This window comes from Talpa europaea (genome assembly GCF_964194135.1).
Source record: "Talpa europaea genome assembly, chromosome: 11".
NCBI classification, from domain to species: domain Eukaryota; kingdom Metazoa; phylum Chordata; class Mammalia; order Eulipotyphla; family Talpidae; genus Talpa; species Talpa europaea.
In genome coordinates this window covers 22,068,818-22,091,043 of record NC_140078.1, presented here as the reverse complement: position 1 = coordinate 22,091,043, position 22,226 = coordinate 22,068,818, and the positions used below count along the sequence as shown (strand labels likewise).

Below are 22,226 nucleotides of genomic sequence, written 5' to 3'. Positions count from 1 at the left end.
GGAGCAGAACAGGCGGATCCACCAAAATACAATGCTGAGGGGAGCAGCAGGCAAGCGACAGGGAGGTCTGCTGCGCCATGTGGGTCAGCTCCCTGGCCTGGGATTGAACACATGTCTCAGAGGCTGGCAGTAGCTTGGTAGTGCTGAGACTTTAACCCTTGCCCCACCAGGGAGGACCAAGAATGAAGATGTTTCATTTTTTTAAAAACTTACAAATAGCTTACGCTGCTTGTTGCCTTCTTGTGTGATTTATAATACTGAGTGAGTATCTTTTTTGTTGTGTTCCTTTCCAAGTCTAGATCAATTTCCAACATTTTATCCTTTGTGCTCTCAGTGCTTTAAAGTATCTCAGAAAGTTCCTTTAATGTTAAGCTTTTTCATGTTGGTCATCTTCATCCTTTTCATCGTAACAACTTACATAGTGTAGTCAAGTTTCATTTTCTTGAACTTCACCTGACTGCGTATTTAATTTCTTTAATAGCAGCATTTTCAGTATTCCTATGGTAACCTGTTTATTCTAGAACTTCATTGACACATTTAATTTCACTTTTAACATTATTACTTTCCATTTCTTTGTTGCACTTTCATTTTTTTTATTGACAATTTCCTCATTTATCTGGTTTTGTGAAATGTCACATGGATTTATCACAGAGACAGGAGGCAACATAACAATATGCTTTGCTGTCTGCATGAATTGAATAATTGATGTATCCTGACCAACTTTGGGTTTCACTGTCCAGACTTTAAAAGAAATGACATGATTGATTGATCACTGATCGTGATTCACATTATGGTGCAGATAATGATTTGAGAACTAAAGTTTGTAGTTTTTGTAGTTACTTGGTTTATATACCATAGCAATTGAAATTTGAACTGATTTGTTAGGGCTGTTTAATTTAAATTGCAGTTACTGAAATTCATGCATATTGGAACTGCACAAAGTGTGAACTCTGTGTGCATGTCAGTGACTATAATTTCTATGTATCTATTGCATATATATGTGTATATGCCTAGCAAGAGAACTGAGATCATGAAGAATGATTACAAAAAGGGAACTCTCAGACCTCCCTAGTGGTGCAAGGGATTAAGCTCTCCGCAGCTGCTGCAGCACCAGTTTTATCCCAGCCAGGGAGATGACCCACATGGTTAGCAGACCTCTCCTGCCTCCCCCCTGCTCCCCTCAGCAGTGTTTTTCAATCAAACTGCCTGTTCTGCTCCCCACTCTGTCTCTGGTGAATCCTCTTACCCTCTGCACCTCTGGCCTACACCCCAGCTCTTGTATGCATAAATAAATAAATCTTTAAAAAATAAAAATAAAAGGTAATTCTCTCCCGGTGGTTGGATTTTGAATGAGTGTTACTTTCCTCGTTATATTTCTTTTGGTATAGTTTACATTTTCTTTTTTAATTAGGGTATAATTCACATATCATTAGATTCACTCTGAAGTGTACAATTTAGTGGTTTTAAGTATATTCACAAGGCAATACAACTATCACTGTTACCTAATTCCAGAAAAGGGCGTGGGTCACTTCCCTGGCCTGGGATCAAACTCTTGGTGCAGTGGCTGTGTATAGCTTCACAGTGCTGTGTCTCAACCCCTTGCACCACCAGGGAGATCCCATAATTCCAGGACATTTTTATCACCCCAAAAGGAAACCCAATCTTATAGCAGTAGTTCACTGTCTGTTTTACCCCTCCCCAAGTATCTGAATTGCTAATCTACTTCCTGTCTATGGATTTGCCTATTTGTGGACATTGCTTGAAAATGGAATCATATTATATGGCATTTGTGATTGGCTTCTTTCAGTTAGCTTATTTTCAAGGTACATCTGTGTATTGTAGTGTGTATCAGCATTTCATTCTTGATTATTATTTCATTATATGCATATGCCACATACTGCTTTTTCATTCATTAGTCTATGGACATTTGGATTACTTCCACTTGTTAGCTATTACAAATAATGCTGCTGTGAATTTTCAGGGCATATGTTTTGTTTTGTTTTTTTTAAAGAAGAAAATGTTATTTTCTTGTAGGAGTTCAGGCAAGAGAGGCAAATAATAGAAAATCCTTAGAAAACAATAGTATTAAACTTTTACTCTGGCAAAAAAAATACAATTTATTAATTTGTATATTTATTAAATTTTTATTGAGTTCCAGTGTAGATTTTCCAATACTCTGGTAGGAAAAGATCATTCCAGGGTGTTTGCAGCTAACTTCATGGCTGTAATATCAGTCCTTACTTGGAATGTTTGAACATCCATCACAGACAGATTCAAGAACTGCCTTGCATTTTTAGATAAAAAGCATCCAGGTAGATGCCTGTTAAGGGGTAACAGAAGCTACTGAAGTAATTTACTTTTTTTTTTTTTTTTTTAGTGAAAATGGGAAGATAGCTGTTTTAATAACCCCCAGAATTCTGGAGATTTTTCTTATACCATGACTGTTACCTCAGTAATACAGAGAACTCTAAAATGATTGCCAGAGGTAAATTTTGTACTATTTAAGCATGTTTTGAAAACATACTACATGACTGTAATTATCTAGCAAATGTAAAAATAGTGAAATGCTTTAACTTTGAAAGCATACATACACACTCACACAGCCCCCCCACACACACACACACAAATATAGATATGTTAAGATATGTGTGTGGGCCTCCCTGTTGGTGCAAGGGGTTAAGTCTTAGCACTCAAAGCTATCAGCAGCCACTGCAGCAAGAGTTTGATCCCTGGCACAGCAGACTTTTCCTGTCTCACCTGCTGCTCCCCTCAGCAGTGTATTTCATTCAACCCGCCTGTTATGCTCCCTGCTCTATCTCTGGTGAATCCTCTCACCACCACACCCCCCACCCTCTGGCCTATAACCCAGCTCTTGTATGTATAAATACATAAAATAAATCTTAAAAATAAAAAGACAGAATGCAAGTGAGGAAGAATTGTGGGTAAAGATAGAGGGTTGCAAGAGTCCAGGGGAATTCTTGTACTTAGTGGAGAGGGAAAAGAGGTCAGCTCTAGCAGATGGATAGCTCTATAAGAAAACATTATTCATACCTTTTTTTTTTTTTAATTTATTTATACAAGCACTGGGTACAGTCAGAAGCGCGGGAGGGTGAGAGGATTCACCAGAGCCAGAGTGGGGAACAGAACAGGCAGACTGATGAAATACACTGCTGAGGGGATCAGCGGGCGGCAGGCGAGGTCTGTGCTCCATGTGGGACCCTCACCAGCAGCCGGGGATCGAACCAGTGCTGCAGAGGCTGCAGACAGCTTTGCAGCCCAGCGCTCAATCGCTGCGCCACCGGGGAGGCCCCTTTTATTTTTTTTTAATCAACACACTACTGTCTACTCTCATATTAAAGCAAATTAAGCAGAGTCATATCACCTTTGCTCATCTTCGTCTAGTAGACTTATAAAAGATAATCCCATATCTACTAAATCAGAAAACCATAGCTACCACCTTAACCTTCTTGAAGGGGGATAAGAAGGGGTGGAGGAAGCAAAATTATGAACCAGATCACTGATTTTTTTTTTTTCCCTTCTGAGCTGTTATTTATTAGATAAGATGGGGAAACAAGCTAACTGGAGTACTTATTAAATGTAGTGATGATTTCATTCTATCTCTCATTTTCTATTTTACCTTGATATTTTGCTCCATTAACATAGGCAGAGGTTCAAGAACCAGAAAAGTGAGCTATCATAATTTTCACATTTTATTGTAATGAATTAATTTCATGTCTCTTTTTTTTACTAGACTTGATATGCTATGAGGACAGAGGCCATATTATTCACTGCAGGATGCCTAGTGCCTAGCATAATATCTTATCTGTTAAATGAATGAGAAGCCTGCTTTATTGTAATATACAGCAAACTTTTAAATTTATTTTTCTTTTTATTAGATATGCAGCCACTGTCTCCAATTTCTGTCCATGAACGTTACAGTTCTCCTACTGCAGGAAGTGCTAAAAGAAGACTTTTTGGGGAAGACCCTCCAAAGGAAATGCTTTTGGATAAATTTATAACAGAAGGAACAAAATTGAAAATTGCTCCTTCTTCAAGCATTACTGCGGAAAATATATCAATTTCACCCGGGCAGAGTCTTCTAACAATGGCCACAGCCATAGTAACAGGGACAACAGAACATAAAGTTACAGTCCCATTGCACGGTAACATTTTAATGCATTTTTCTATATATTTTTTGAGTTGGATAAGAAAATTTAAGAAATGTCTTACTAGACTGGATCATGTTGTCTTTCTTCAACCTATAAAATTTATTTTTTAGAGCAGTTATAGGTTCACAGCAAATTGAATGGAAGGTACAGAGATTTCCCATGTACCCTTTGCCCAGACACACAGCCCCCTGCATCATTAACATGAGAATTGGTATATTTGTTACAGTTGATGAACCTACATTGATATGGCATTATAACTCCAAGTCCATAGTTTGCATTAAAGTTGACTACTGTTATTGTACAGTCTACAGATTCTACAGATATCTGATGATACATATCCACCATTAATGTATTGTACATAAAGTATTGCACAAAATAGTTTCACTTCCCTAAAATCCTCTGGATTCTATAAATCTATAGATTTTTTTTTTAATCTATGCTGGTTTTTGAATTTTCATGTTTTATGTACTTACTGACCTCTTTGTTAGAATTTATTTTATATCTGACCTTATAAGTGTTTTGGGCAAAATTCTTGTTTGTTGATTAAAAACCTCTCTTTAAGAACTCAAGAAAAGACAATATTGTTGTTTCCACTACAGAAATAGAAAAAGAATATCACAGCCTAGAATTACTGTGTTTGTGGTTCTTCTTTCCTTTTCTAATATATTCCTACGCATATACACAGAGAAAGAAATAATTGCTGCTTTTCTGGAGCACATGCAGTTTATTTCTAAGAGTAAGAATCTTGCTTGTACATTCAGGTATTGCAAATGATGCTGGAGAGATCACACTGATACCGCTTTCTATGAATACAACTCAGGATCCCAAAGTCAACAGTCCTGTATCACTTACAGCTGAATCGTTAATTGATGTTTCTCCAAAACATACCCATCTGACTAAGGCACAAGACGTATATCCAGCAGGTATAAACAAACCAAAGAGAACTGGGTCCTTAGCACTGTTTTATAGAAAGGTATGTATTTTTATAGTATCTTAAAAAATCCCATTTGATCAGTGCAAGAAAGATTGAGTAACAAAGGGCAGCTTTAGCTGCTCTGTGTGTGTGTGGCAAAATATATAAAAAAAGGTTAGTCATTTTAACCAGTTTTTGTACAGGTATGTCATTAAGTACATTTACATTGTTGTGCAGCTTTCACCACCATCTGTCATCTTTCTAAACTAAAACTACCCATTGAACAACTCCCATTCCTCTCCTTCCTGTGGGTGCTTGGTAACAGCCATTCTATTTTCTGTCTATATGAATATGACTGCTCTGAGAACCTCATAAATAAAATCATACAATATTTGTGACAGGCTTATTCCACTTGGCATAATGTCTTTAAGGTTTACCCATCTTGTAGCTTGTGTCAGAATTTCCTTTATCCTTTGTCTATCCCCTCATCTGTAAAAGGGACATTTATTTTGTATCTACCTTTTTGTTACTGTGAATAATGCTGCTATGAACATTGGTGGGTACTTACCTATACATGTCTGTGCTTTCAGTTCTTTTGGGTCTATATTATCAGAAACGGAGTAGTAGTTCTAAATTTAATTTTTTGAGATACTGTCACATCATTTTCCACAGTGGCCACACCATTCTACATTCTCATCAGCAATGCACAGGGTTTCCAAGTTCTCTACATCCTTGGTGTTATTTGTAATATTTTATATTTTTTATAATTGACATCCTAATAAGTATGAAGTGATATCTTAAAGCTTTGATTTGCGTTTCTCTAATGGTGATTTTGAGCATCTTTTCAAGTGCTTGTTGGCCATTTGTATGTGTATCTTCCTCAAAGAAATGCTTATTCAAGTCCGTTGCCCATTTTTCAGTTGCTTTTGTTGCTGAGTTGTAGAAGTCCTTTATTTATTCTATTACTTATCAGACACATGATTTGCAAATATTTTCTCCCCTTCTATGGATCGACTTTTCACTATTTTGATAGCTTCCTTTGTGGGAACAAGTTTTTAATTTGATGAAAACCAATTTGTGTATGCTCGGCTTTCTTGCTTTGTATTTTTGGGCTCATATGCAAGAAATCATTGTCCATTCCAATATGCAAATTTACTTCCTCTCACCTCTTTCATGACAATTCTTGAGAGACCTTGCATTTTCTTTCACTTCCCGTTGCCTTCTTTACTCTGTTCCCCAACTCTGCCCACCTCTTATGCCTAAGGACTGTTTTAAGTCAACTCCAAAATGTAGCATCTTCCCCATTTATTTCCTATTTTAACTTTCAAAATGGCAAAGCGTGGGCCTCCCCTGGTGGCGTAGTGGTTGAGAGCTGGGCTGCAAAGCTGCCCGCAGCCTCTGCAGCGCCGGTTTGATCCCCGGCCACTGGCAAGGGTCCCACATGGCGCACACCCTCTCCTGCCGCACCCGCTGCTCCCCTCAGCAGTGTATTTCATCGGTCTGCCTGTTCTGTTCCCCACTCTGGCTCTGGTGAATTCTCTCACTCTCCCGCGCTTCTGACTGTACCCAGTGCTTGTATGTATAAATAAATAAATCTTTTTTTTTTAAAAAAAATGGCAAAGTGTACTACATTTGATAATGATTCTAAGATTGATAAAGATAAGTATTTCTGAATTTTCAATTCTCTATTTCAGAATCTATTTTGTCCTTTTCCTTCCATTTAATTGTAGCCCATATATCAACAAAGAATTGATAGATAGATTAGAAGGTAGAAAAAATTTTATGTTAAGAGAATTGTAAAGTCTATAAAAATTTCATATAGCCATGCCTTGAATCAGTGCAGCTATTATCCATTCTGTATTTAGTGTGATAGTAGCATTCTTTGCCTGAATAGAATTTACTATAATTTTATAATAGTGAGTTAATGGTCTAATGAATTTCTTGTTAGAGTCAAAAGTTTTCCAGAGTATGTGTATCTTTAAGGTGTTAGATTAGCTCTGTAAACAACAATTAACATGTATTACTTAATTACATTATATAAATATTATTTACACATTTTTAATCTTTCTAACTAGACCTGTATCTTTTATCTTTCATCACAAATGTAAAGTTTTAGCATCTTTCCCACTGTTTCCTGTTTATCGTTTGGCCAGCTAGACCTGAAACAAAGAATTGGATGTAGAAAATTGGTTCACTGTAAAATGAATCACTGGTGGTTTTAGAGTCAACCACGTGTCTCTCTAGCCAATATAAGCTACTGAATAGCTTACACTTGTTTTTATACCTAATTTGTGGACTTTTTTTCCCTGCCAAAGATACTTTTCTGTAAGTGATGCCTTTTTAATTTTTCCTCCTGAACATTTAAATTTACAGACTTAAACAGCATAGTCTGGGTTAGTATTACCACACCAGGGTTACCAGTTCTTAAAACAGTAAAATGCAGTAGTCCTTGAATAGTTAAAAAACCTTTTAAAATTTTGCAGGACCTTTGGGGCATTTGCATTAGTAGTAATTCATATATTTGTGTATATGTAAAAGTTTCAGGACATTGATCAGAGTTTACTCTGATGTACTTCAAAACAACCAAAACAAAAACTTAAGTATCATTTACTTTAATTTTTCATGTACTCTTAAAAACAATGTAGAATATAAGGGAAATTGTTTAAGTAATTTCACTTACTGAGTCATTTTTGGAGTCAGACATTTTAGTTCTTTATTACCTGAAATTTTAGCCTTTTGGGCACTCTTACCTGAGCTAAAACAAAAACTTCTGAACATTTGAAAAATTATGTATTCATAATGGTGTTGATGTAGCTAAATCCTGTTTTTTACTGTTTCTTACATTGCACAATTGGCAGTACAGAATAGCAGATAACATCTTTTTATAAAGAAGTTTTGAGGTGGGCCTCCCGGTGGCACAGCAGTTGAGCGCTGGGTTGTGAAGCGGCCCGCGGCCTTTGCGACGCCAGTTCGATTCCCCAGCTGCTCCCCGGCCACCGGAGGAGGGTCCCACATGGCGCGCAGACCTCTCCTGCCGCCCGCTGCTCCCCTCAGCAGTGTACTTAGGTCCTTCTGCCTGCTCTGCTCTCTGCTCTGGCTCTGGTGAATTCTCTCACCCTCCGGCGCTTCTGACTGTACCCAGTGCATGTATAAACAAAACAAACAAATAAAACATGCCTCTATTTTAAAAAAAAAAAAAATCTATAAAAAAAAAGAAGTTTTGAGGTGGTTTGTCAAAAAAAAAAATTGCTTTGGGTCTCCCTGGTGGCGCAAGGGGTTAAGCACCATACTGTGAAGCAATCTGCAGCCTCTGCAGCACTAGTTCGATTCCTGGCCTGCCAGGGAGCAACCCACATGGCGCAGCAGACCTCTCCTATCTCGCCCGCTGCTCCCCTCAGCAGTGTATTTCAGTCATTCTGCCTGTTCTGTTCCCTACTCTGTCTCTGGTGAATCCTGTCACCCCCTGCATCTCTGGCCTATACCCCAGCTCTTGTATGCATAAATAAATAAATCTTTTTAAAAAAATGCCTTAATTTTTTAAATCTATATTTTAATAGATTATATCTATTAAATAATTTAATATCTATTAAATAATTTTAATAGATTATATCTATTTATATCTTAATCTATATTTTGCTATAACAGTATAGTTCTCTAGTACTACAGAATAGAAATTTTTATGTAATTTAGTATATCAACAGCCTAAATGTTTGTTAATGTTGGCCTGGAAACCCACATTAAAACAAATTTGAGAAATCAAGTATCAGTTTTTTGCATCATTGTGCTGTCTTCCATCTTAGGTCTATCATTTGGCAAGTGTACGCTTACGTGACTTATGTTTAAAACTGGATGTTTCAAATGAGTTACGAAGGAAGATATGGACATGTTTTGAATTCACTTTAGTTCACTGCTCTGATCTAATGAAAGACAGACATTTGGATCAGCTACTTCTTTGTGCCTTTTACATTATGGCAAAGGTATGTATAAGTTGGGAGAAGGTCTTTGTCCTAGTTGATTATATTTGAAATAGGAGGTGAAGAATATGTTGCACTTGATTGTTAATTTACTTTAAATGTCAACAGCCAGCTATGCCCACCATTGTTAGTTAACTAGTAAATTCCAGCAACTGTATCTATTCACTAGATTCTCCATTTGTAATGATCAGTTTTCCCACTTCATAAGAATAATACATTGGCTATAAAAATACAGAAAAGATCTTAGAGACTATTTGTAGTAAAATAGCTCAACACATAATGTTAATAACAACAGTTCCACCCTGACCCCTGCGACACCTCTAGTCTGGTAATTTAAAATAAAATTGTCATTGCATTGTAGGTGAATACCTGAGGCTCAGAGGTAAAAGTAACTTGGCCAAAGTTGCATAATAAGTGGAAATCTAGAATCTTCTGATTCATAATCTGATATAAAATGACATCTAGACTGATTTCCAGTGACTTATTGCTCTTAGAAGAACATTTTACTATCTAATTGCTATAACATGTTTTAATTGCTAAATTTGTTTTTTAAAACTGATATCTGACATCATCTGGGATTATATTGCCACATTGGCTGTCCTAATAGACATACAGTTATTAAAACCTAACTTTTAAAACTCTTTGAGACAGAGAACATGTTTTCAAACTCCTTTGTGACTCTTCTCTTAAAATATTTCTTTAAAATTACAAAACAGGGCCTCCCCGGTGGCGCAGCGGTTGAGCGCTGGGTTGCAAAGCTGCCCGCGGCCTCTGCGGCGCCGGTTCGATTCCCGGCTGCTCCCCGGCCACCGGAGGAGGGTCCCATATGGTGCACAGACCTCTCCTGCCGCCCGCTGCTCCCCTCAGCAGTGTACTTCGGTCCTTCTGCCTGCTCTCCTCTCCTCTCTGGCTCTGGTGAATTCTCTCACCCTCCCGCGCTTCTGACTGTACCCAGTGCATGTATAAAACAAAACAAAACAAACAAATAAATAAATAAATAAAACATGCCTCTATTTAAAAAAAAAAAAAAATTACAAAACAAAATAGGTAATAATATCTTCTATATTTTCCAGAGAACTGTGAGACTTCAGGCTTTGTCATTTCTAGTTCATCATTATGGAAAACATGTTTAGTGCTAATGGACAGTGAAACAGAGGAAAGGATTAATTAAAGTGAACTTTATTAAAACAAATAAACCAGAAGGAATTCCTTTATGGATCTCTAATTCATTTTCTCCCTTTTGGCCACAACTGTGACTTTTTATCTAAGCATTTGAAGTGTTAAAAGCATAATCCTATAATAACTGCTCAGTTTTATTGTGAATCACCACAAGACATTATTTTCTCTCCTTACTTTTATTGTTTTTTAAAGATTTATCTATTTGTTTATTTGTTTGTTTATTTATACAAGCACTGGGTACAGTTAGAAGCGCGGGAGGGTGAGAGAATTCACCAGAGCCAGAGCAGGGAGCAGAGCAGGCAGAGGACCGAAGTACACTGCTGAGGGGAGCAGCGGGCGGCAGGAGAGGTCTGCGCGCCATGTGGGACCCTCCTCCAGTGGCCAGGGAGCAGCCAGGGATCGAACGGGCGCTGCATGGGCTGCGGGCAGCTTCGCAACCCAGCGCTCAACCGCTGCGCCACCAGGGAGGCCCAATTTACTTTACTTTTAAATAAGTATTTAAAAACTAATAAAACCTGAGACTTGCAGGGGATTTAGCAGATCTTGAGTTCATGAATCATTCTTTTTATAAGGAAATGCATTTTCAGTTGAGTTCTGCCATAGCAATGTCAGTGCTTTTTGATTAATGAAACTATTAGCTGAGTCCCCATAGGCCATAAAACCTGAACTTTAAAGGTAGTGAAAATCATAAATGGTAGTGGTTTTTAGTCATGAACTGGCCTGGGGTTAATGGCTCTCTGCAAGACTGCTCTCAATGCTAACTTAAATTGAAGTTTTCATTCAGAACAATTTTTCTGTTAAAAGCATTTTATAAATGCAGTTTTTATTTTCCCTAGGTAACAAAAGAAGAAAGAACTTTTCAAGAAATAATGAAAAGTTATAGGAACCAGCCTCAAGCTAACAGTCATGTGAGTTACATTATTTTTCCTCCTGTCCAAAAATAGATTTGTATTATTTTTCTGCTGACAAGCCATATAAAAGGTAAACTTCTTTCATAGTGTTAGTGTACTTTAGATTTTTTTGCTTAATGGATGCCTTTAAACTCTGGACAATTTCATTAAATGATAGAATGAGTAGAAGCCAGGAAATATGGCCATCTGACTCACACATATATTTGCATATAATTCTCCCATTTATTCATTTGTTAAGTGGATCATTTTTCATTAGAAAGTCTAGTGAAAAATACCTATGATAATATTTTTTTGATTATATAAGTTTTGATTCGCTGATGATGCTTAAATCCAGTAAAATCTGAGGATTTGTCAACTTAAGTACAGCTTCTTTTGCCATCTGCTGAAAACCTTAATTGTCTACATTTTTGAATAGGTGTCAAGCATTTCTGATAATGTTATAATAGCCATAATGAGAATCCTGTACAGTCTTTTAGTAATGGAAGTGCAAAATGTTAGTATAATGACAGGACATAAAGTGTGAATTAATGACTGCTAACTCTATGTTATTGTTACTGCCGTAGCTGAAGAACACAGGATTAGGTTATCTTAAGACTTTGGCCATTCAAGAGCCTGGCTGCTCTGCTCCAAGGGAGCATAATGGGCTCTTCTCTGGCTCCAGTGATATGCCATCGTAGACAAGAAGAGATGTATTGGCTCAGATACCAGGCCCAGTACGGACAGTTATATGCCCTTCTAAGAGAGCCCCCCAAATAGTTTTCATTTCTTTACTTAAGCCCTAAAATTCACTAATAGTGATCTAGAGATATTAGAAAAGCCAGGTTAGATGTTTGTTATATCCATCAAAGAATATCAGGGCCTCTTCAGAAAAACCCTCAAAAGCAGAGCCTAGAGATGTCCACATTGTTCCTAAAGATGATTAAAATAAAATTAATATGGGTCAAAAATGAGCCAACTGACAACTTCTTAAATATCTTCTCAGTATGAATACCTATAGAATGAGGGTGAATGGATTATGCTTTGAGCTATCTTGGAAGTAGGAGAACATTTAGGAATAGAGAGGGTGACAGATTTTCATGTGGTCACCTGAAAGGAGATGAGGATAGGATAGGAGCAGGAAAATAAACCCCAATGACATTAAATGACTCTTCATGTAAGGAAATAAAAGGAAGGAAGAACAGATTCAGACCTTTGAAGTTGCTTTTATTTGGTAAAACCTGCTCATCAAAGTTTGATGCTACTTATATACTTAATTCTTCTATTCTACAGACTTCAACAATGGCGTATTTTAGATAGTTAGTCCTGTTTGTGTATCCCTCTTCTGCATTTCCCAGGCCAGTAACATTTTACCCTTGATATCACCCATACAAATGCTTTTTAATTGACTTGATAGTTTAGTCTCCCTATTTGGGTTTTCTTTACCTATGCCTCTTCGTACTCAGCAGTTCTTTATTTCCCTCACTGTCCTTTAGGTCTATAGAAGTGTGCTATTGAAAAGCATTCCAAGAGAAGTTATGGCATACAATAAAAACACACATAGTAATTTTGACATGACAGATTGTGGTAAGTTGCCCAATTTAACAATCATGTGTAACATAACTTTGATTATACTGTACAAACAAAGTGGCTACCAGGTAATATGAAGTCAGAGAGGTAGGTAAGGTTGGATAATACATTTGTATTTTGGAAAGAAGTAAGTTGGAGAAAAGTATGGGTCAGTACCTCCCTCCAAAGAAATTCTGTACTGCAGTAATTAATTTGTCCCGTTTAACTGTGTTTTAGCAATTTCCTGGTCTACTTACATTAATAAAACACATAAATCTGAATGACAGGGAAAGTAAGGTAGTCAGTGATCTGCTTGGGGAGACAATTATGAAACTATTCTATAACAATTCTGTCACTACCAGCAAGGCTGCCACCCAGTTGCTACCATCATACTAAAAGTTTAGGCACTAATAATTATTTTTTGAAGAAAGAAAAACCAAATAGTATTCTTATGTTGGTAAGTTTTGAAAATGCCTCTTTTTTTTTTTAATGATTTATTTTTATTTATTTATGCATACAAGCACTGGAGCGTAGGCCAGTGGTGCAGGGAGGAGAGGTGAGAGGATCCACCAGAGAAAGAGTCGGGAACAGAACAGGTAGACTGACTGAAATCCACTGCTGAGGGGAGCAGTGGATGAGACAGAGGTCTGCGTACCATGTTAGCTCCCTGGCCTGGTATTGAACTCGTGCCTCAATGGTTGGTGATAACTTGATAGCACTGAGACTTTAACCCCTGTGCCACCAGGGAGGCCTGAAAATGCCTCTTCTGCCTATCTCCTCCTCTTGTTCTTATCTCATCTTTCTGTTACTCAGTATGTATGTATGTATGTACCATGTTTTACTTAATTCCACAGTGTGGGACACTTTGGCTGCTTCCAATTATACACAACTTTGTGAGGAACATCCATGTAGCGTAATCTTTGGTCCACATAATTAGGATAAATTCCTAGGGAAAACTGACTGTATCAAAGTCATTTTTTTAATTTGTTTTTTTTAATTTTCTAACATTGTTGTTCATTTTTGTACAATATTTGATTTCTCGCCTCAGGTGTAGTCCCCATAAATCTCCCATCAGCACCTCACCCATGAGCCATTGCCATTGTCCCTTATGCTAGTTCCGCCCCTGTTCAAAGACATTATAAAATTACATAAATATCCATTATCATTATGGTATCCATTGGGACCTGAACTTAAGATCTTACCCCCAAAATCCTTTAATAATAATCTCCTAGATGGCCTCCTTGATGGCACAAGGGGTTAATTCTATGAAGCTGTCTACAGCCACTGTAGCACAAGTTCTATCCTTGGCCAGGGAACTAACCCACATGGCACAGCAGACATCTCCTGTCTCGCCCACTGCCCCCCTCAGCTGTGTATCTCAGTTGATCTACTTGTTATGCTCCCTACTCTGTCTCTGGTACTTTCTCTCAACCCCCACACCTCTGGCCTGTACTCTAGTTCTTGTAGACATAAATAAATCTTAAAAAAAAAAAAAAAAACATTGTTTTAAAATAATAATAATAATCTTCTAGAGTCTGACCTCATTTAAGGATATATAGGCCAAATTCAATTCTTTTAAAAGTCTGTTCAGATAACACATATTCTGGTTCCTGGAGCTATAGCTAGTTGCTCTAACCCAGATATGTACACACCTAAGACAGTCACCTTGAGAAGAACAATTCTGGTTTTATAGAAAATAGATAAACAATGTATAAAACAATACTATTTTAAAAACTGCACAGTTTATGGACCCTGAGCAGGTAGCTCAAAATCCTAGTAGTCTTTCCAACCTAACATAAAGGTTCACTCAAGGCAGATTCCAAGATTTCTATATATAGGATTATCTTAACCTTAAAGCCAGGATCAAACAATATGCATCAGAGTTTAGGGCTGGGCATCTTCCATGATAGTAAGCCCCAAAGACCTCATTGGATCTCTCATCTCTTTTATGCTGTTATGGTTAGTTAGTCTCAGATATTTTAACCAAAATCATATTTTAAATTCTTCTAATTTCTCCAACATAAGCCAATTTTTAGCATTATGTATAATTAATAAATGGTCGCTATTTTCATTGATAAAAAATCATTTCTGACTTTGAGTATGTTAATTAGCACAGCATTGGTCATTGAGATCTGCCTAACAGTAACCCTTACAGTAGCCTGTAGAGAATGAGCTTTCTGATTAAAACCCAGCTCACTACTCATGGACAATACATTGTTCATTGTTGTGTTAGTAGACACCCCACATTGGCATTCATTTTTTTCAAAGATTTATTTATACATACAAGAGCTAGGTTGGGGCCTCCCTGGTAGCGCAAGAGGTTAAGCACAGCACTGTAAAGCTGTTCGCAGCCTCTGCAGCACAAGTTCAATCCCCGGGCGGCCAGGGAGCTGCCCACATGGCACAGCAGACCTCTCCTGTCTCACCTGCTGCTTCTCTCAGCAGTGTATTTCAGTCAGTCTTCCTGTTCTGTTCCTCACTCTGTTTCTGGGTAAATCCTTTCACACCACCCCCCGCACCGCTGCCCTGTACCCCAGTTCTTATATGCATAAATAAATTAATCTTTAAAAAGAAAAAAAGAGAGAGAGCTAGGGTATAGGCTAGAGGATTGACCAGAGACAGAGTGGGGAGCAGAACAGGCAGACTGACTGAAATATACTGCTGAGGGGAGCAGCAGGTGAGACAGGAGAGGTCTGCTGCACCATGTGGGCTAGCTCCCTGGCCAGGGATAGAACTTGTGCTGCCGTGGCTGCTGATAGCTTGTTAGTGCTGAGACTTAACAACCCTTGCGCCAAAAGGCCCTTATTAATTAAGGCGCCAAAAGGTATTATTAATTAGTAATTTTTTAATGTTCTTTTTTTAAAGATTTATTTATTTATGCATACAAGAACTGGGGTACAGGCCAGAGGTGGGGTGAGAGCATTTACCAGAGTGGGGAGCAAAGCAGTCAGATTGAAATACACTGCTGAGGGGAGCAGCAGGCTAGTCCGGAAAGGTCTGCTGTGCTATGTGTGTAGCTCCCTGGCCAGGGATCGAACTCATGCTGCAGTGGCTGCAAATAGCTTCATAGGTCGCGTCTAAACCTCTTGCGCCACCAGGGAAGCCCTAATGACCTTTTCTAAACTCATTTGTCTAAGACTTTATTCCTTAAAATTCTTCAATTATTGAAAGCTAGGTCATAACATACAACACAAAAACAGTTAAATTCTCTCAGTGGACAAAAATTGAGCACATTTTTATAGTGTTGCCTTTTTGAGGTCATGAGAAACTGCCTAAGTGTTATTGGAATGGTCTAAAAATTCTGAAGTTTTAGTATTGCTGTACTGGTCAAGCCCATAATATCTCAACATAACTCTTTGATTTATAAATAAGTTCTTGCCCTTTTTTTTTTTTATTTTTTATTTTTTTAAAATTTTTTATGCATAGAAGAACTAGGATGTAGGCCCAGAGGGGAGACACTAGCTATAAACTGAACATTAGGATTCTTGTACATGGGAAAATAAAACTCTTTGAATACCTGTCACCTGCCAAGTATTTGCAGAAAATAAACACAAGCAATTCATCATTCTTCTTCCTTTCCACGTATGAAGATAAGCTTTACCTTTTAGAGTCTTTCCAACTTTCACAAAAAATCAGTATGATTATTTGCAGGCCCTTTTGTTATCTGAAGCTCAAGGTTTGCCTCTGCCAATCATATCTGGAGCTCAGTTTAGCTAAACTGTAATCCTCTAAGGGCCACCAGTCACAGTGAGCTCAAAAGGTACAATTGCAAAAAAATCTTGCTGCCGTAATATCTAGAGAAATGGGGCACCTACCTTAAATTTAATGTCTGCATTTCTCTAGATTTCAATTTAATTATATGTAATATAGGTGAATTTCTGAATCTTCAAAAAACATAAATTGGGGCCTCCCTAATGGCACAAGGGGTTAAGTGTCAGCACTGTGAAGCTATCAGCAGCCACTGCCACTTGAGTTCGATCCCTGGCCAGAGAGCTGACCTACATGGCACAGCAGATCTCTCCTCTCTCACCAGCTGCTACCCTCAGCTGTGTATTTCAGTCAGTCCGCCTGTTCTGCTCCCCACTCTGTCTCTGGTCAATCCTCTCACCTCCCCACCCCTGCATCTCTGGCCTACACCCCAGCTCTTATATGCATAAATAAATAAATCTTTAAAAAATAAATAAAAACATAAATTGTTTTACATAAAGCAATTTTTTATATTTTAGAGTCATAATTCAAATCACCAACTTAAATATTAAAACATATAACTCTGAATTCTTTCAGCAAACTTGGAAGATGCTGCAAAGACACCTGAATGTTCCAGTGGACCAGTGAAAGAGGAAAGAGGTGATCTTATCAAATTTTACAATACAGTATATGTAGGAAGAGTGAAGTCATTTGCATTGAAATACGATTTGTCAAATCAGGACCATGTGGTATGTTTTATGTTTTACTTTATTAATATTTTAGTCTTAGTTGGATTATTATGGGTCTATTTTGCTAGATAAATGCTTCAGATTTAAAACCTAATGGATGATTTATATAGAAGAAAATATACTCGTAATTAATCAGAGTGATTGGGCCTCCCCAGTGGCGCAGCGGTTGAGCGCCTGCAGCCTCTGCAGCGCTGGTTCGATCCCCGGCCGCCAGGCGAGGGTCCCACATGGTGCGCAGACCTCCCATGCTTCTGACTGTACCCAGTGCTTGTATAAATAAATAAATAAATCTTTAAAAAAAAAAATCACGTAATCAGAGTGATTAAGGATATGATACAACCGAGACTAGAGGAAATCATCGAAATTTTTTTTTTTTTAAGATTAATTTTTATTATTTATTTATTTATTTATACAAGCACTGGGTACAGTCAGAAGCGTGGGAGGGTGAGAGAATTCACCAGAGGCAGAGCGGGGAGCAGAGCAGGCAGAAGGACCGAAGTACACTGCTGAGGGGAGCAGCGGGCGGCAGGAGAGGTCTGCGCGCCATGTGGGACCCTCCTCTGGTGGCCGGGGAGCAGCCGGGGATCGAACCGGCGCCGCAGAGGCCGCGGGCAGCTTCGCAACCCAGCGCTCAACCGCTGCGCCAGTGGGGAGGCCCAAATCATCGAAATTTTATCCATACTATGATTATGTTGCTAGAAACTATGTATTCATATGTGTAAGAACATGGAAAAATGAAAATAATTTATTCTGGTAATTTTTTTTGTTTCAGATTTATATTGTCTAAGATAAAGAAAAAAGGAAATAATCATTAATAGAGGCAACATTAAGAAATTTTTTTTTAATTTATTTATGCATCCAAGAGCTGGGGTATAGGCCAGAGGTACGGGGTGGGGTGAAAGGATTCACCAGAGACAGAGTGGGGAGCAGAACAGGTGGACTGACTGAAACACACTGCTGAGGGGAACAGCGGACAAGACAGGCGAGGTCTGCTGCACCTGTGGGTCAGCTCCCTAGCTAGGGGTCGAACTTCTGCTGCAGTGGTTGCTGATAGCTTCATAGTGCTGAAATTCAACCCCTTGTACCACCAGGGAGACCCAACACTAAGAAACTTTTATGCAGGCCCTAAAACTGGTAGTACCAGCAGGCCTGTGAAAGTATTACCAGCACATAACCTGAGATTGGTTCACAGGATACAAGACTTTATTTATAAGAAAAAGGGACCTTAAAAAAGAGAGAAGGACTTAGTATAAGTTGCATCCAGCCAGTAACCATGTCTGTGCATCTGTTTGTCTCTGGATTTCTGTCCTTGTCTCGCTCAAGGAATATAGTCTGTGAGTATCCTCAGGGGCCATGACTGCTCATCCTACTCCATCAGTTCCACCTCCCCCCTATCATGTGCTATATTGTGAATATCTCTATCATTAACAAATTGAAGTTATCTTTAAGTGAAATTGATGAATATTAAAAAGCCATCTTTATTTATTCTTGGACTAAAAACATTGTACAAAATAGTGTAGAAAAGTGCAGTCCCTGCTCATCTATTTCTGAATCTTTTGTATTAGTCTTAACCATTTTATTAACAGACTAATTTTATATTGGACTATTCCTACTGGCTCATAGAATTCTCTGTCTCTCTGCTACTGCTTTGGTTGTGGGTATTTGTGTGTAGAAAAAGTCTTACTACATGTGTTAGAACATTGATTATTCTTTATTTTCTGAACATGGACATAATGTTCCTATGTTGCGGACTTATTCCTGGCATCTTGCCCAGAATTCTTAGTACTTTATAAAGGATTTCTTGAAAGATATCCAGGAAAATAGTTTACCTCTAAACAACTGTAGCAACAGGAGGGGTAGTAGACCATTTCTTTTTTTTTTTTTTTCTTTGAGCAATAAATAAACTCTTCCAATATAACTGACTCCTCCTAAGTAGGAAATGCCAATAAGAATAAAAATATGGTGGGATTCAAAAAAAGCAAGAAAATGTTTTATCTTAAAAAAACTTTCGGTTATTTCAGATGGAAGCTCCACCACTCTCTCCTTTTCCACATATTAAGCAACAGCCAAGCTCACCACGTCGCATTTCCCAGCAGCACTCCATTTATGTCTCTCCACACAAGAACGGGTCGGGTCTTACACCAAAGAGTGCGCTCCTGTACAAGTTCAGTGGCAGCCCTTCTAAGGTAACGTACACACAAACTTCACTCCATAACAACATATGTACATATGTTAAAAATTGGATTTCATATTACCAATTAGTAATCTTTATTCTTGCTCTTTTTTTGAAAAGTTACCACTAATAGATATGAACAATTACTATGGCAAGTTTCCTGTGATCAAGAGCAGTGTGTTCATTTGAGCTAGTTAATTGCTACTGTTGACATAGTACTGGGGAGTTCTCTGCAAGAGAACAATGTGTTTTCTTGCTCAAGCATGATCTTGAAAAGGGACTAGTAAGGCACTACCTGCAAGTGGTCAGACATAGGAGATACCAAGTTTGAAGAAAGGCCTCGGAAGTAAAAATTCATTTGGTAGATGGCAACCATAATAGCGAAAAATTGGAAAACAAAGGCCTGCCCTTATTTACAGAGGTAGCACTAGTTATCTCCATTTTTATTCCCGTAGAACAATGCTCTGACAGGGACATGATTGCTATTTTCAGATATTTCAAGGGCTGTCAAGCAGAGCTGTTCAGTATAGCTCCAGATACAGTACCAACTAGAAGAAAATGCAGTGAGACAGATTATAGTTCAGACCAAAGGCAGTGGCAGCACCTAAACTCATTAGTTCCTCATAAAATTCCACAATCATCTGTTAAGTCTCCACTGTACACTTAGAAAACAAAGTTGACTAATACATTACCTCACAGATTTGTATTTCCTCTTCATAGATGATTTCCTAAAAGGATGTTTAGAATAGATTCTCACATAAAATCTAAGGTGGGACCAACTGACTTCTAAGGCAGTGATCTTGAAACCATAGGTCAGAACCATCTGGGGGACTTGTTTTTTTTGTTTTGTTTTGTTTTTGTTTTGTTTTTGTTTTGTTTTGTTTGTTTGTTATAGAAGCATGTTTTTTATTTATTTATTTGTTTGTTTGTTTGTTTGTTTTGTTTATACATGCACTGGGTACAGTCAGAAGCACGGGAGGGTGAGAGAATTCACCAGAGCCAGAGCGGGGAGCAGAGCAGGCAGAAGGACCTAAGTACACTGCTGAGGGGAGCAGCGGGTGGCAGGAGAGGTCTGCGCGCCATGCGGGACCCTCCTCCGGTGGCCGGGGAGCAGCTGGGGATTGAACCGGCGCCGCAGAGGCCGCGGGCAGCTTCGCAACCCAGCTCTCAACCGCTGCGCCACCAGGGAGGCCCTGGGGGACTTGTTGAACATAGATACCTGTCTCACAGACCTACTGAATCACAAAGCTCTGTAGCCAAGTTCCCTCGACAGATGTGATACGTGGCTCTCAGGAACCACTTCTCTAAGGCCTTGCTATTCAGAAAGTGATTTATAAACCAGCAATGTCAGCATCACCTGGGAACATGCTAGAAATGTAGAATGTCAGACTTCACACCATTGCCTCTGAATCTGCATTTTAACAAGATCTTAGATCATATTGAGCACATTACAGTTCAAAAAATAGTGCTCAAGGAGGAAGATCTCACACTTAAGGGAGCATCAGAATCATCTTGAAGAATTAATAAAACAGGGCCTCCCTGGTGGTGAAAGGGGTTAAGCAGCCTCCGCAGCACGAGTTTTATCCCCAGCCGGCCAGAGAGCAACCCACATGGTGAAGCAGACCATTCCTATCTCTCCTGCTGCTCCCCTTAGCAGTGTATTTTAGTCAGTCTGCCTGTTCTGCTCTCCACTCTGTCCTGGTGAATCCTCTCACACACACACACCCCTGTCCCCCACATCTCTGGCCTGTACCCCAGCTCTTGTATGCATTAATAAATAAATCTTGGGCCTCCCCGGTGGCACAGCGGTTGAGTGCTGGGTTGCGAAGCTGCCCGCGGCCTCTGCGGCGCCGGTTCGATCCCGGCTGCTCCCCAGCCACCGGAGGAGGGTCCCACATGGCGCGAAGACCTCTCCTGCCGCCCGCAGCTCCCCTCAGCAGTGTACTTCGGTCCTTCTGCCTGGCTCTGGTGAATTCTCTCACCCTCCCGCGCTTCTGACTGTACCCAGTGCTTGTATAAACAAAAACAAACAAACAAATAAATAAAACATGCCTCTATTTTAAATAAATAAATAAATCTTTTAAAAAATTATTAAAACATAGATTATTGGATCCCATCCCCAAAGTGTCTAATTCAGTAGGAGTAGGGTGAAGCTTAAGAGTTTACATACCTGATGAGTTCCTAGATGTCTGCTGCATTTGGTCTGATGGCCACACTTGAGAATTACTGTCATAGGTAGATCCAAATTTTAAAACCACCTGAATAGATTAGGTCTAATCACCCTTTTTAGGTTGGAATACATTCAAAAAATAATCTTTCCTTCAGTGTTTAGCTCTAGATGGAGTATATAGGGCAGAAGAAAACCTCTTAGTTATTTGTTATTTCCTCTGTCTCCCTTTTTACCTATACATGTCCTCTATTTTTGCAGAGTTTGAAAGATATCAACAACATGATAAGGCAGGGTGAGCAGAGAACCAAGAAGCGAGCAATAGCCATCGATGGTGATACAGAGTCACCTTCCAAACGCCTCTGTCAAGAAAATGATGATGTTTTACTTAAGCGATTACAGGATGTGGTCAGTGAAAGAGCAAATCACTAGTGCTCTTCCTGTCTCTATAATAAAAGCACTTTCAAGTTGTTGGCAGGAAGTCGGGGCTCTTTCAGCCCTGTAGATGGTAAACATCACTGGGTTATAAGAAAAATTGCACCAAAATTAAGTGCTTTTTTTTTTAGCAACTAGCCCAGAATCTAGTTGACAGAAATGTATTTTGAATTGGATTGGAGAGGAATGTTTTAAGTGCCTTTTAAATGTATTGATAATCTTAGAATTTTTAAGTATTTGTTCCTTGGGTTAGTTTTTAAGATGAAGAAAGAAGAAACCTTGTAATTTTTTAGCTTACTTTTTAAAAGAATCAAATCTCTCTCT

The 22,226-nt window shown here is 38.7% G+C and overlaps 1 protein-coding gene across 1 annotated transcript in view; it reads left to right on the top strand.

Annotated features, from left to right (window-relative positions):
* RBL1 (RB transcriptional corepressor like 1) overlaps window positions 1-21,899 on the top strand; it is a gene marked incomplete at both ends in the record, with an annotated part of 51,362 nt that extends 29,463 nt beyond the window's left edge. Inside the window, 8 exons of the mRNA XM_084246479.1 lie at window positions 3,897-4,163; window positions 4,931-5,142; window positions 8,883-9,059; window positions 11,072-11,143; window positions 12,619-12,706; window positions 16,976-17,127; window positions 19,149-19,313; window positions 21,729-21,899. Of these exons, the coding sequence (XP_084102605.1) occupies window positions 3,897-4,163; window positions 4,931-5,142; window positions 8,883-9,059; window positions 11,072-11,143; window positions 12,619-12,706; window positions 16,976-17,127; window positions 19,149-19,313; window positions 21,729-21,899 (1,304 nt within the window). The remainder of the gene's footprint in view (window positions 1-3,896; window positions 4,164-4,930; window positions 5,143-8,882; window positions 9,060-11,071; window positions 11,144-12,618; window positions 12,707-16,975; window positions 17,128-19,148; window positions 19,314-21,728) is intronic.
* Between the last annotated feature and the right edge of the window lie 327 nt (window positions 21,900-22,226).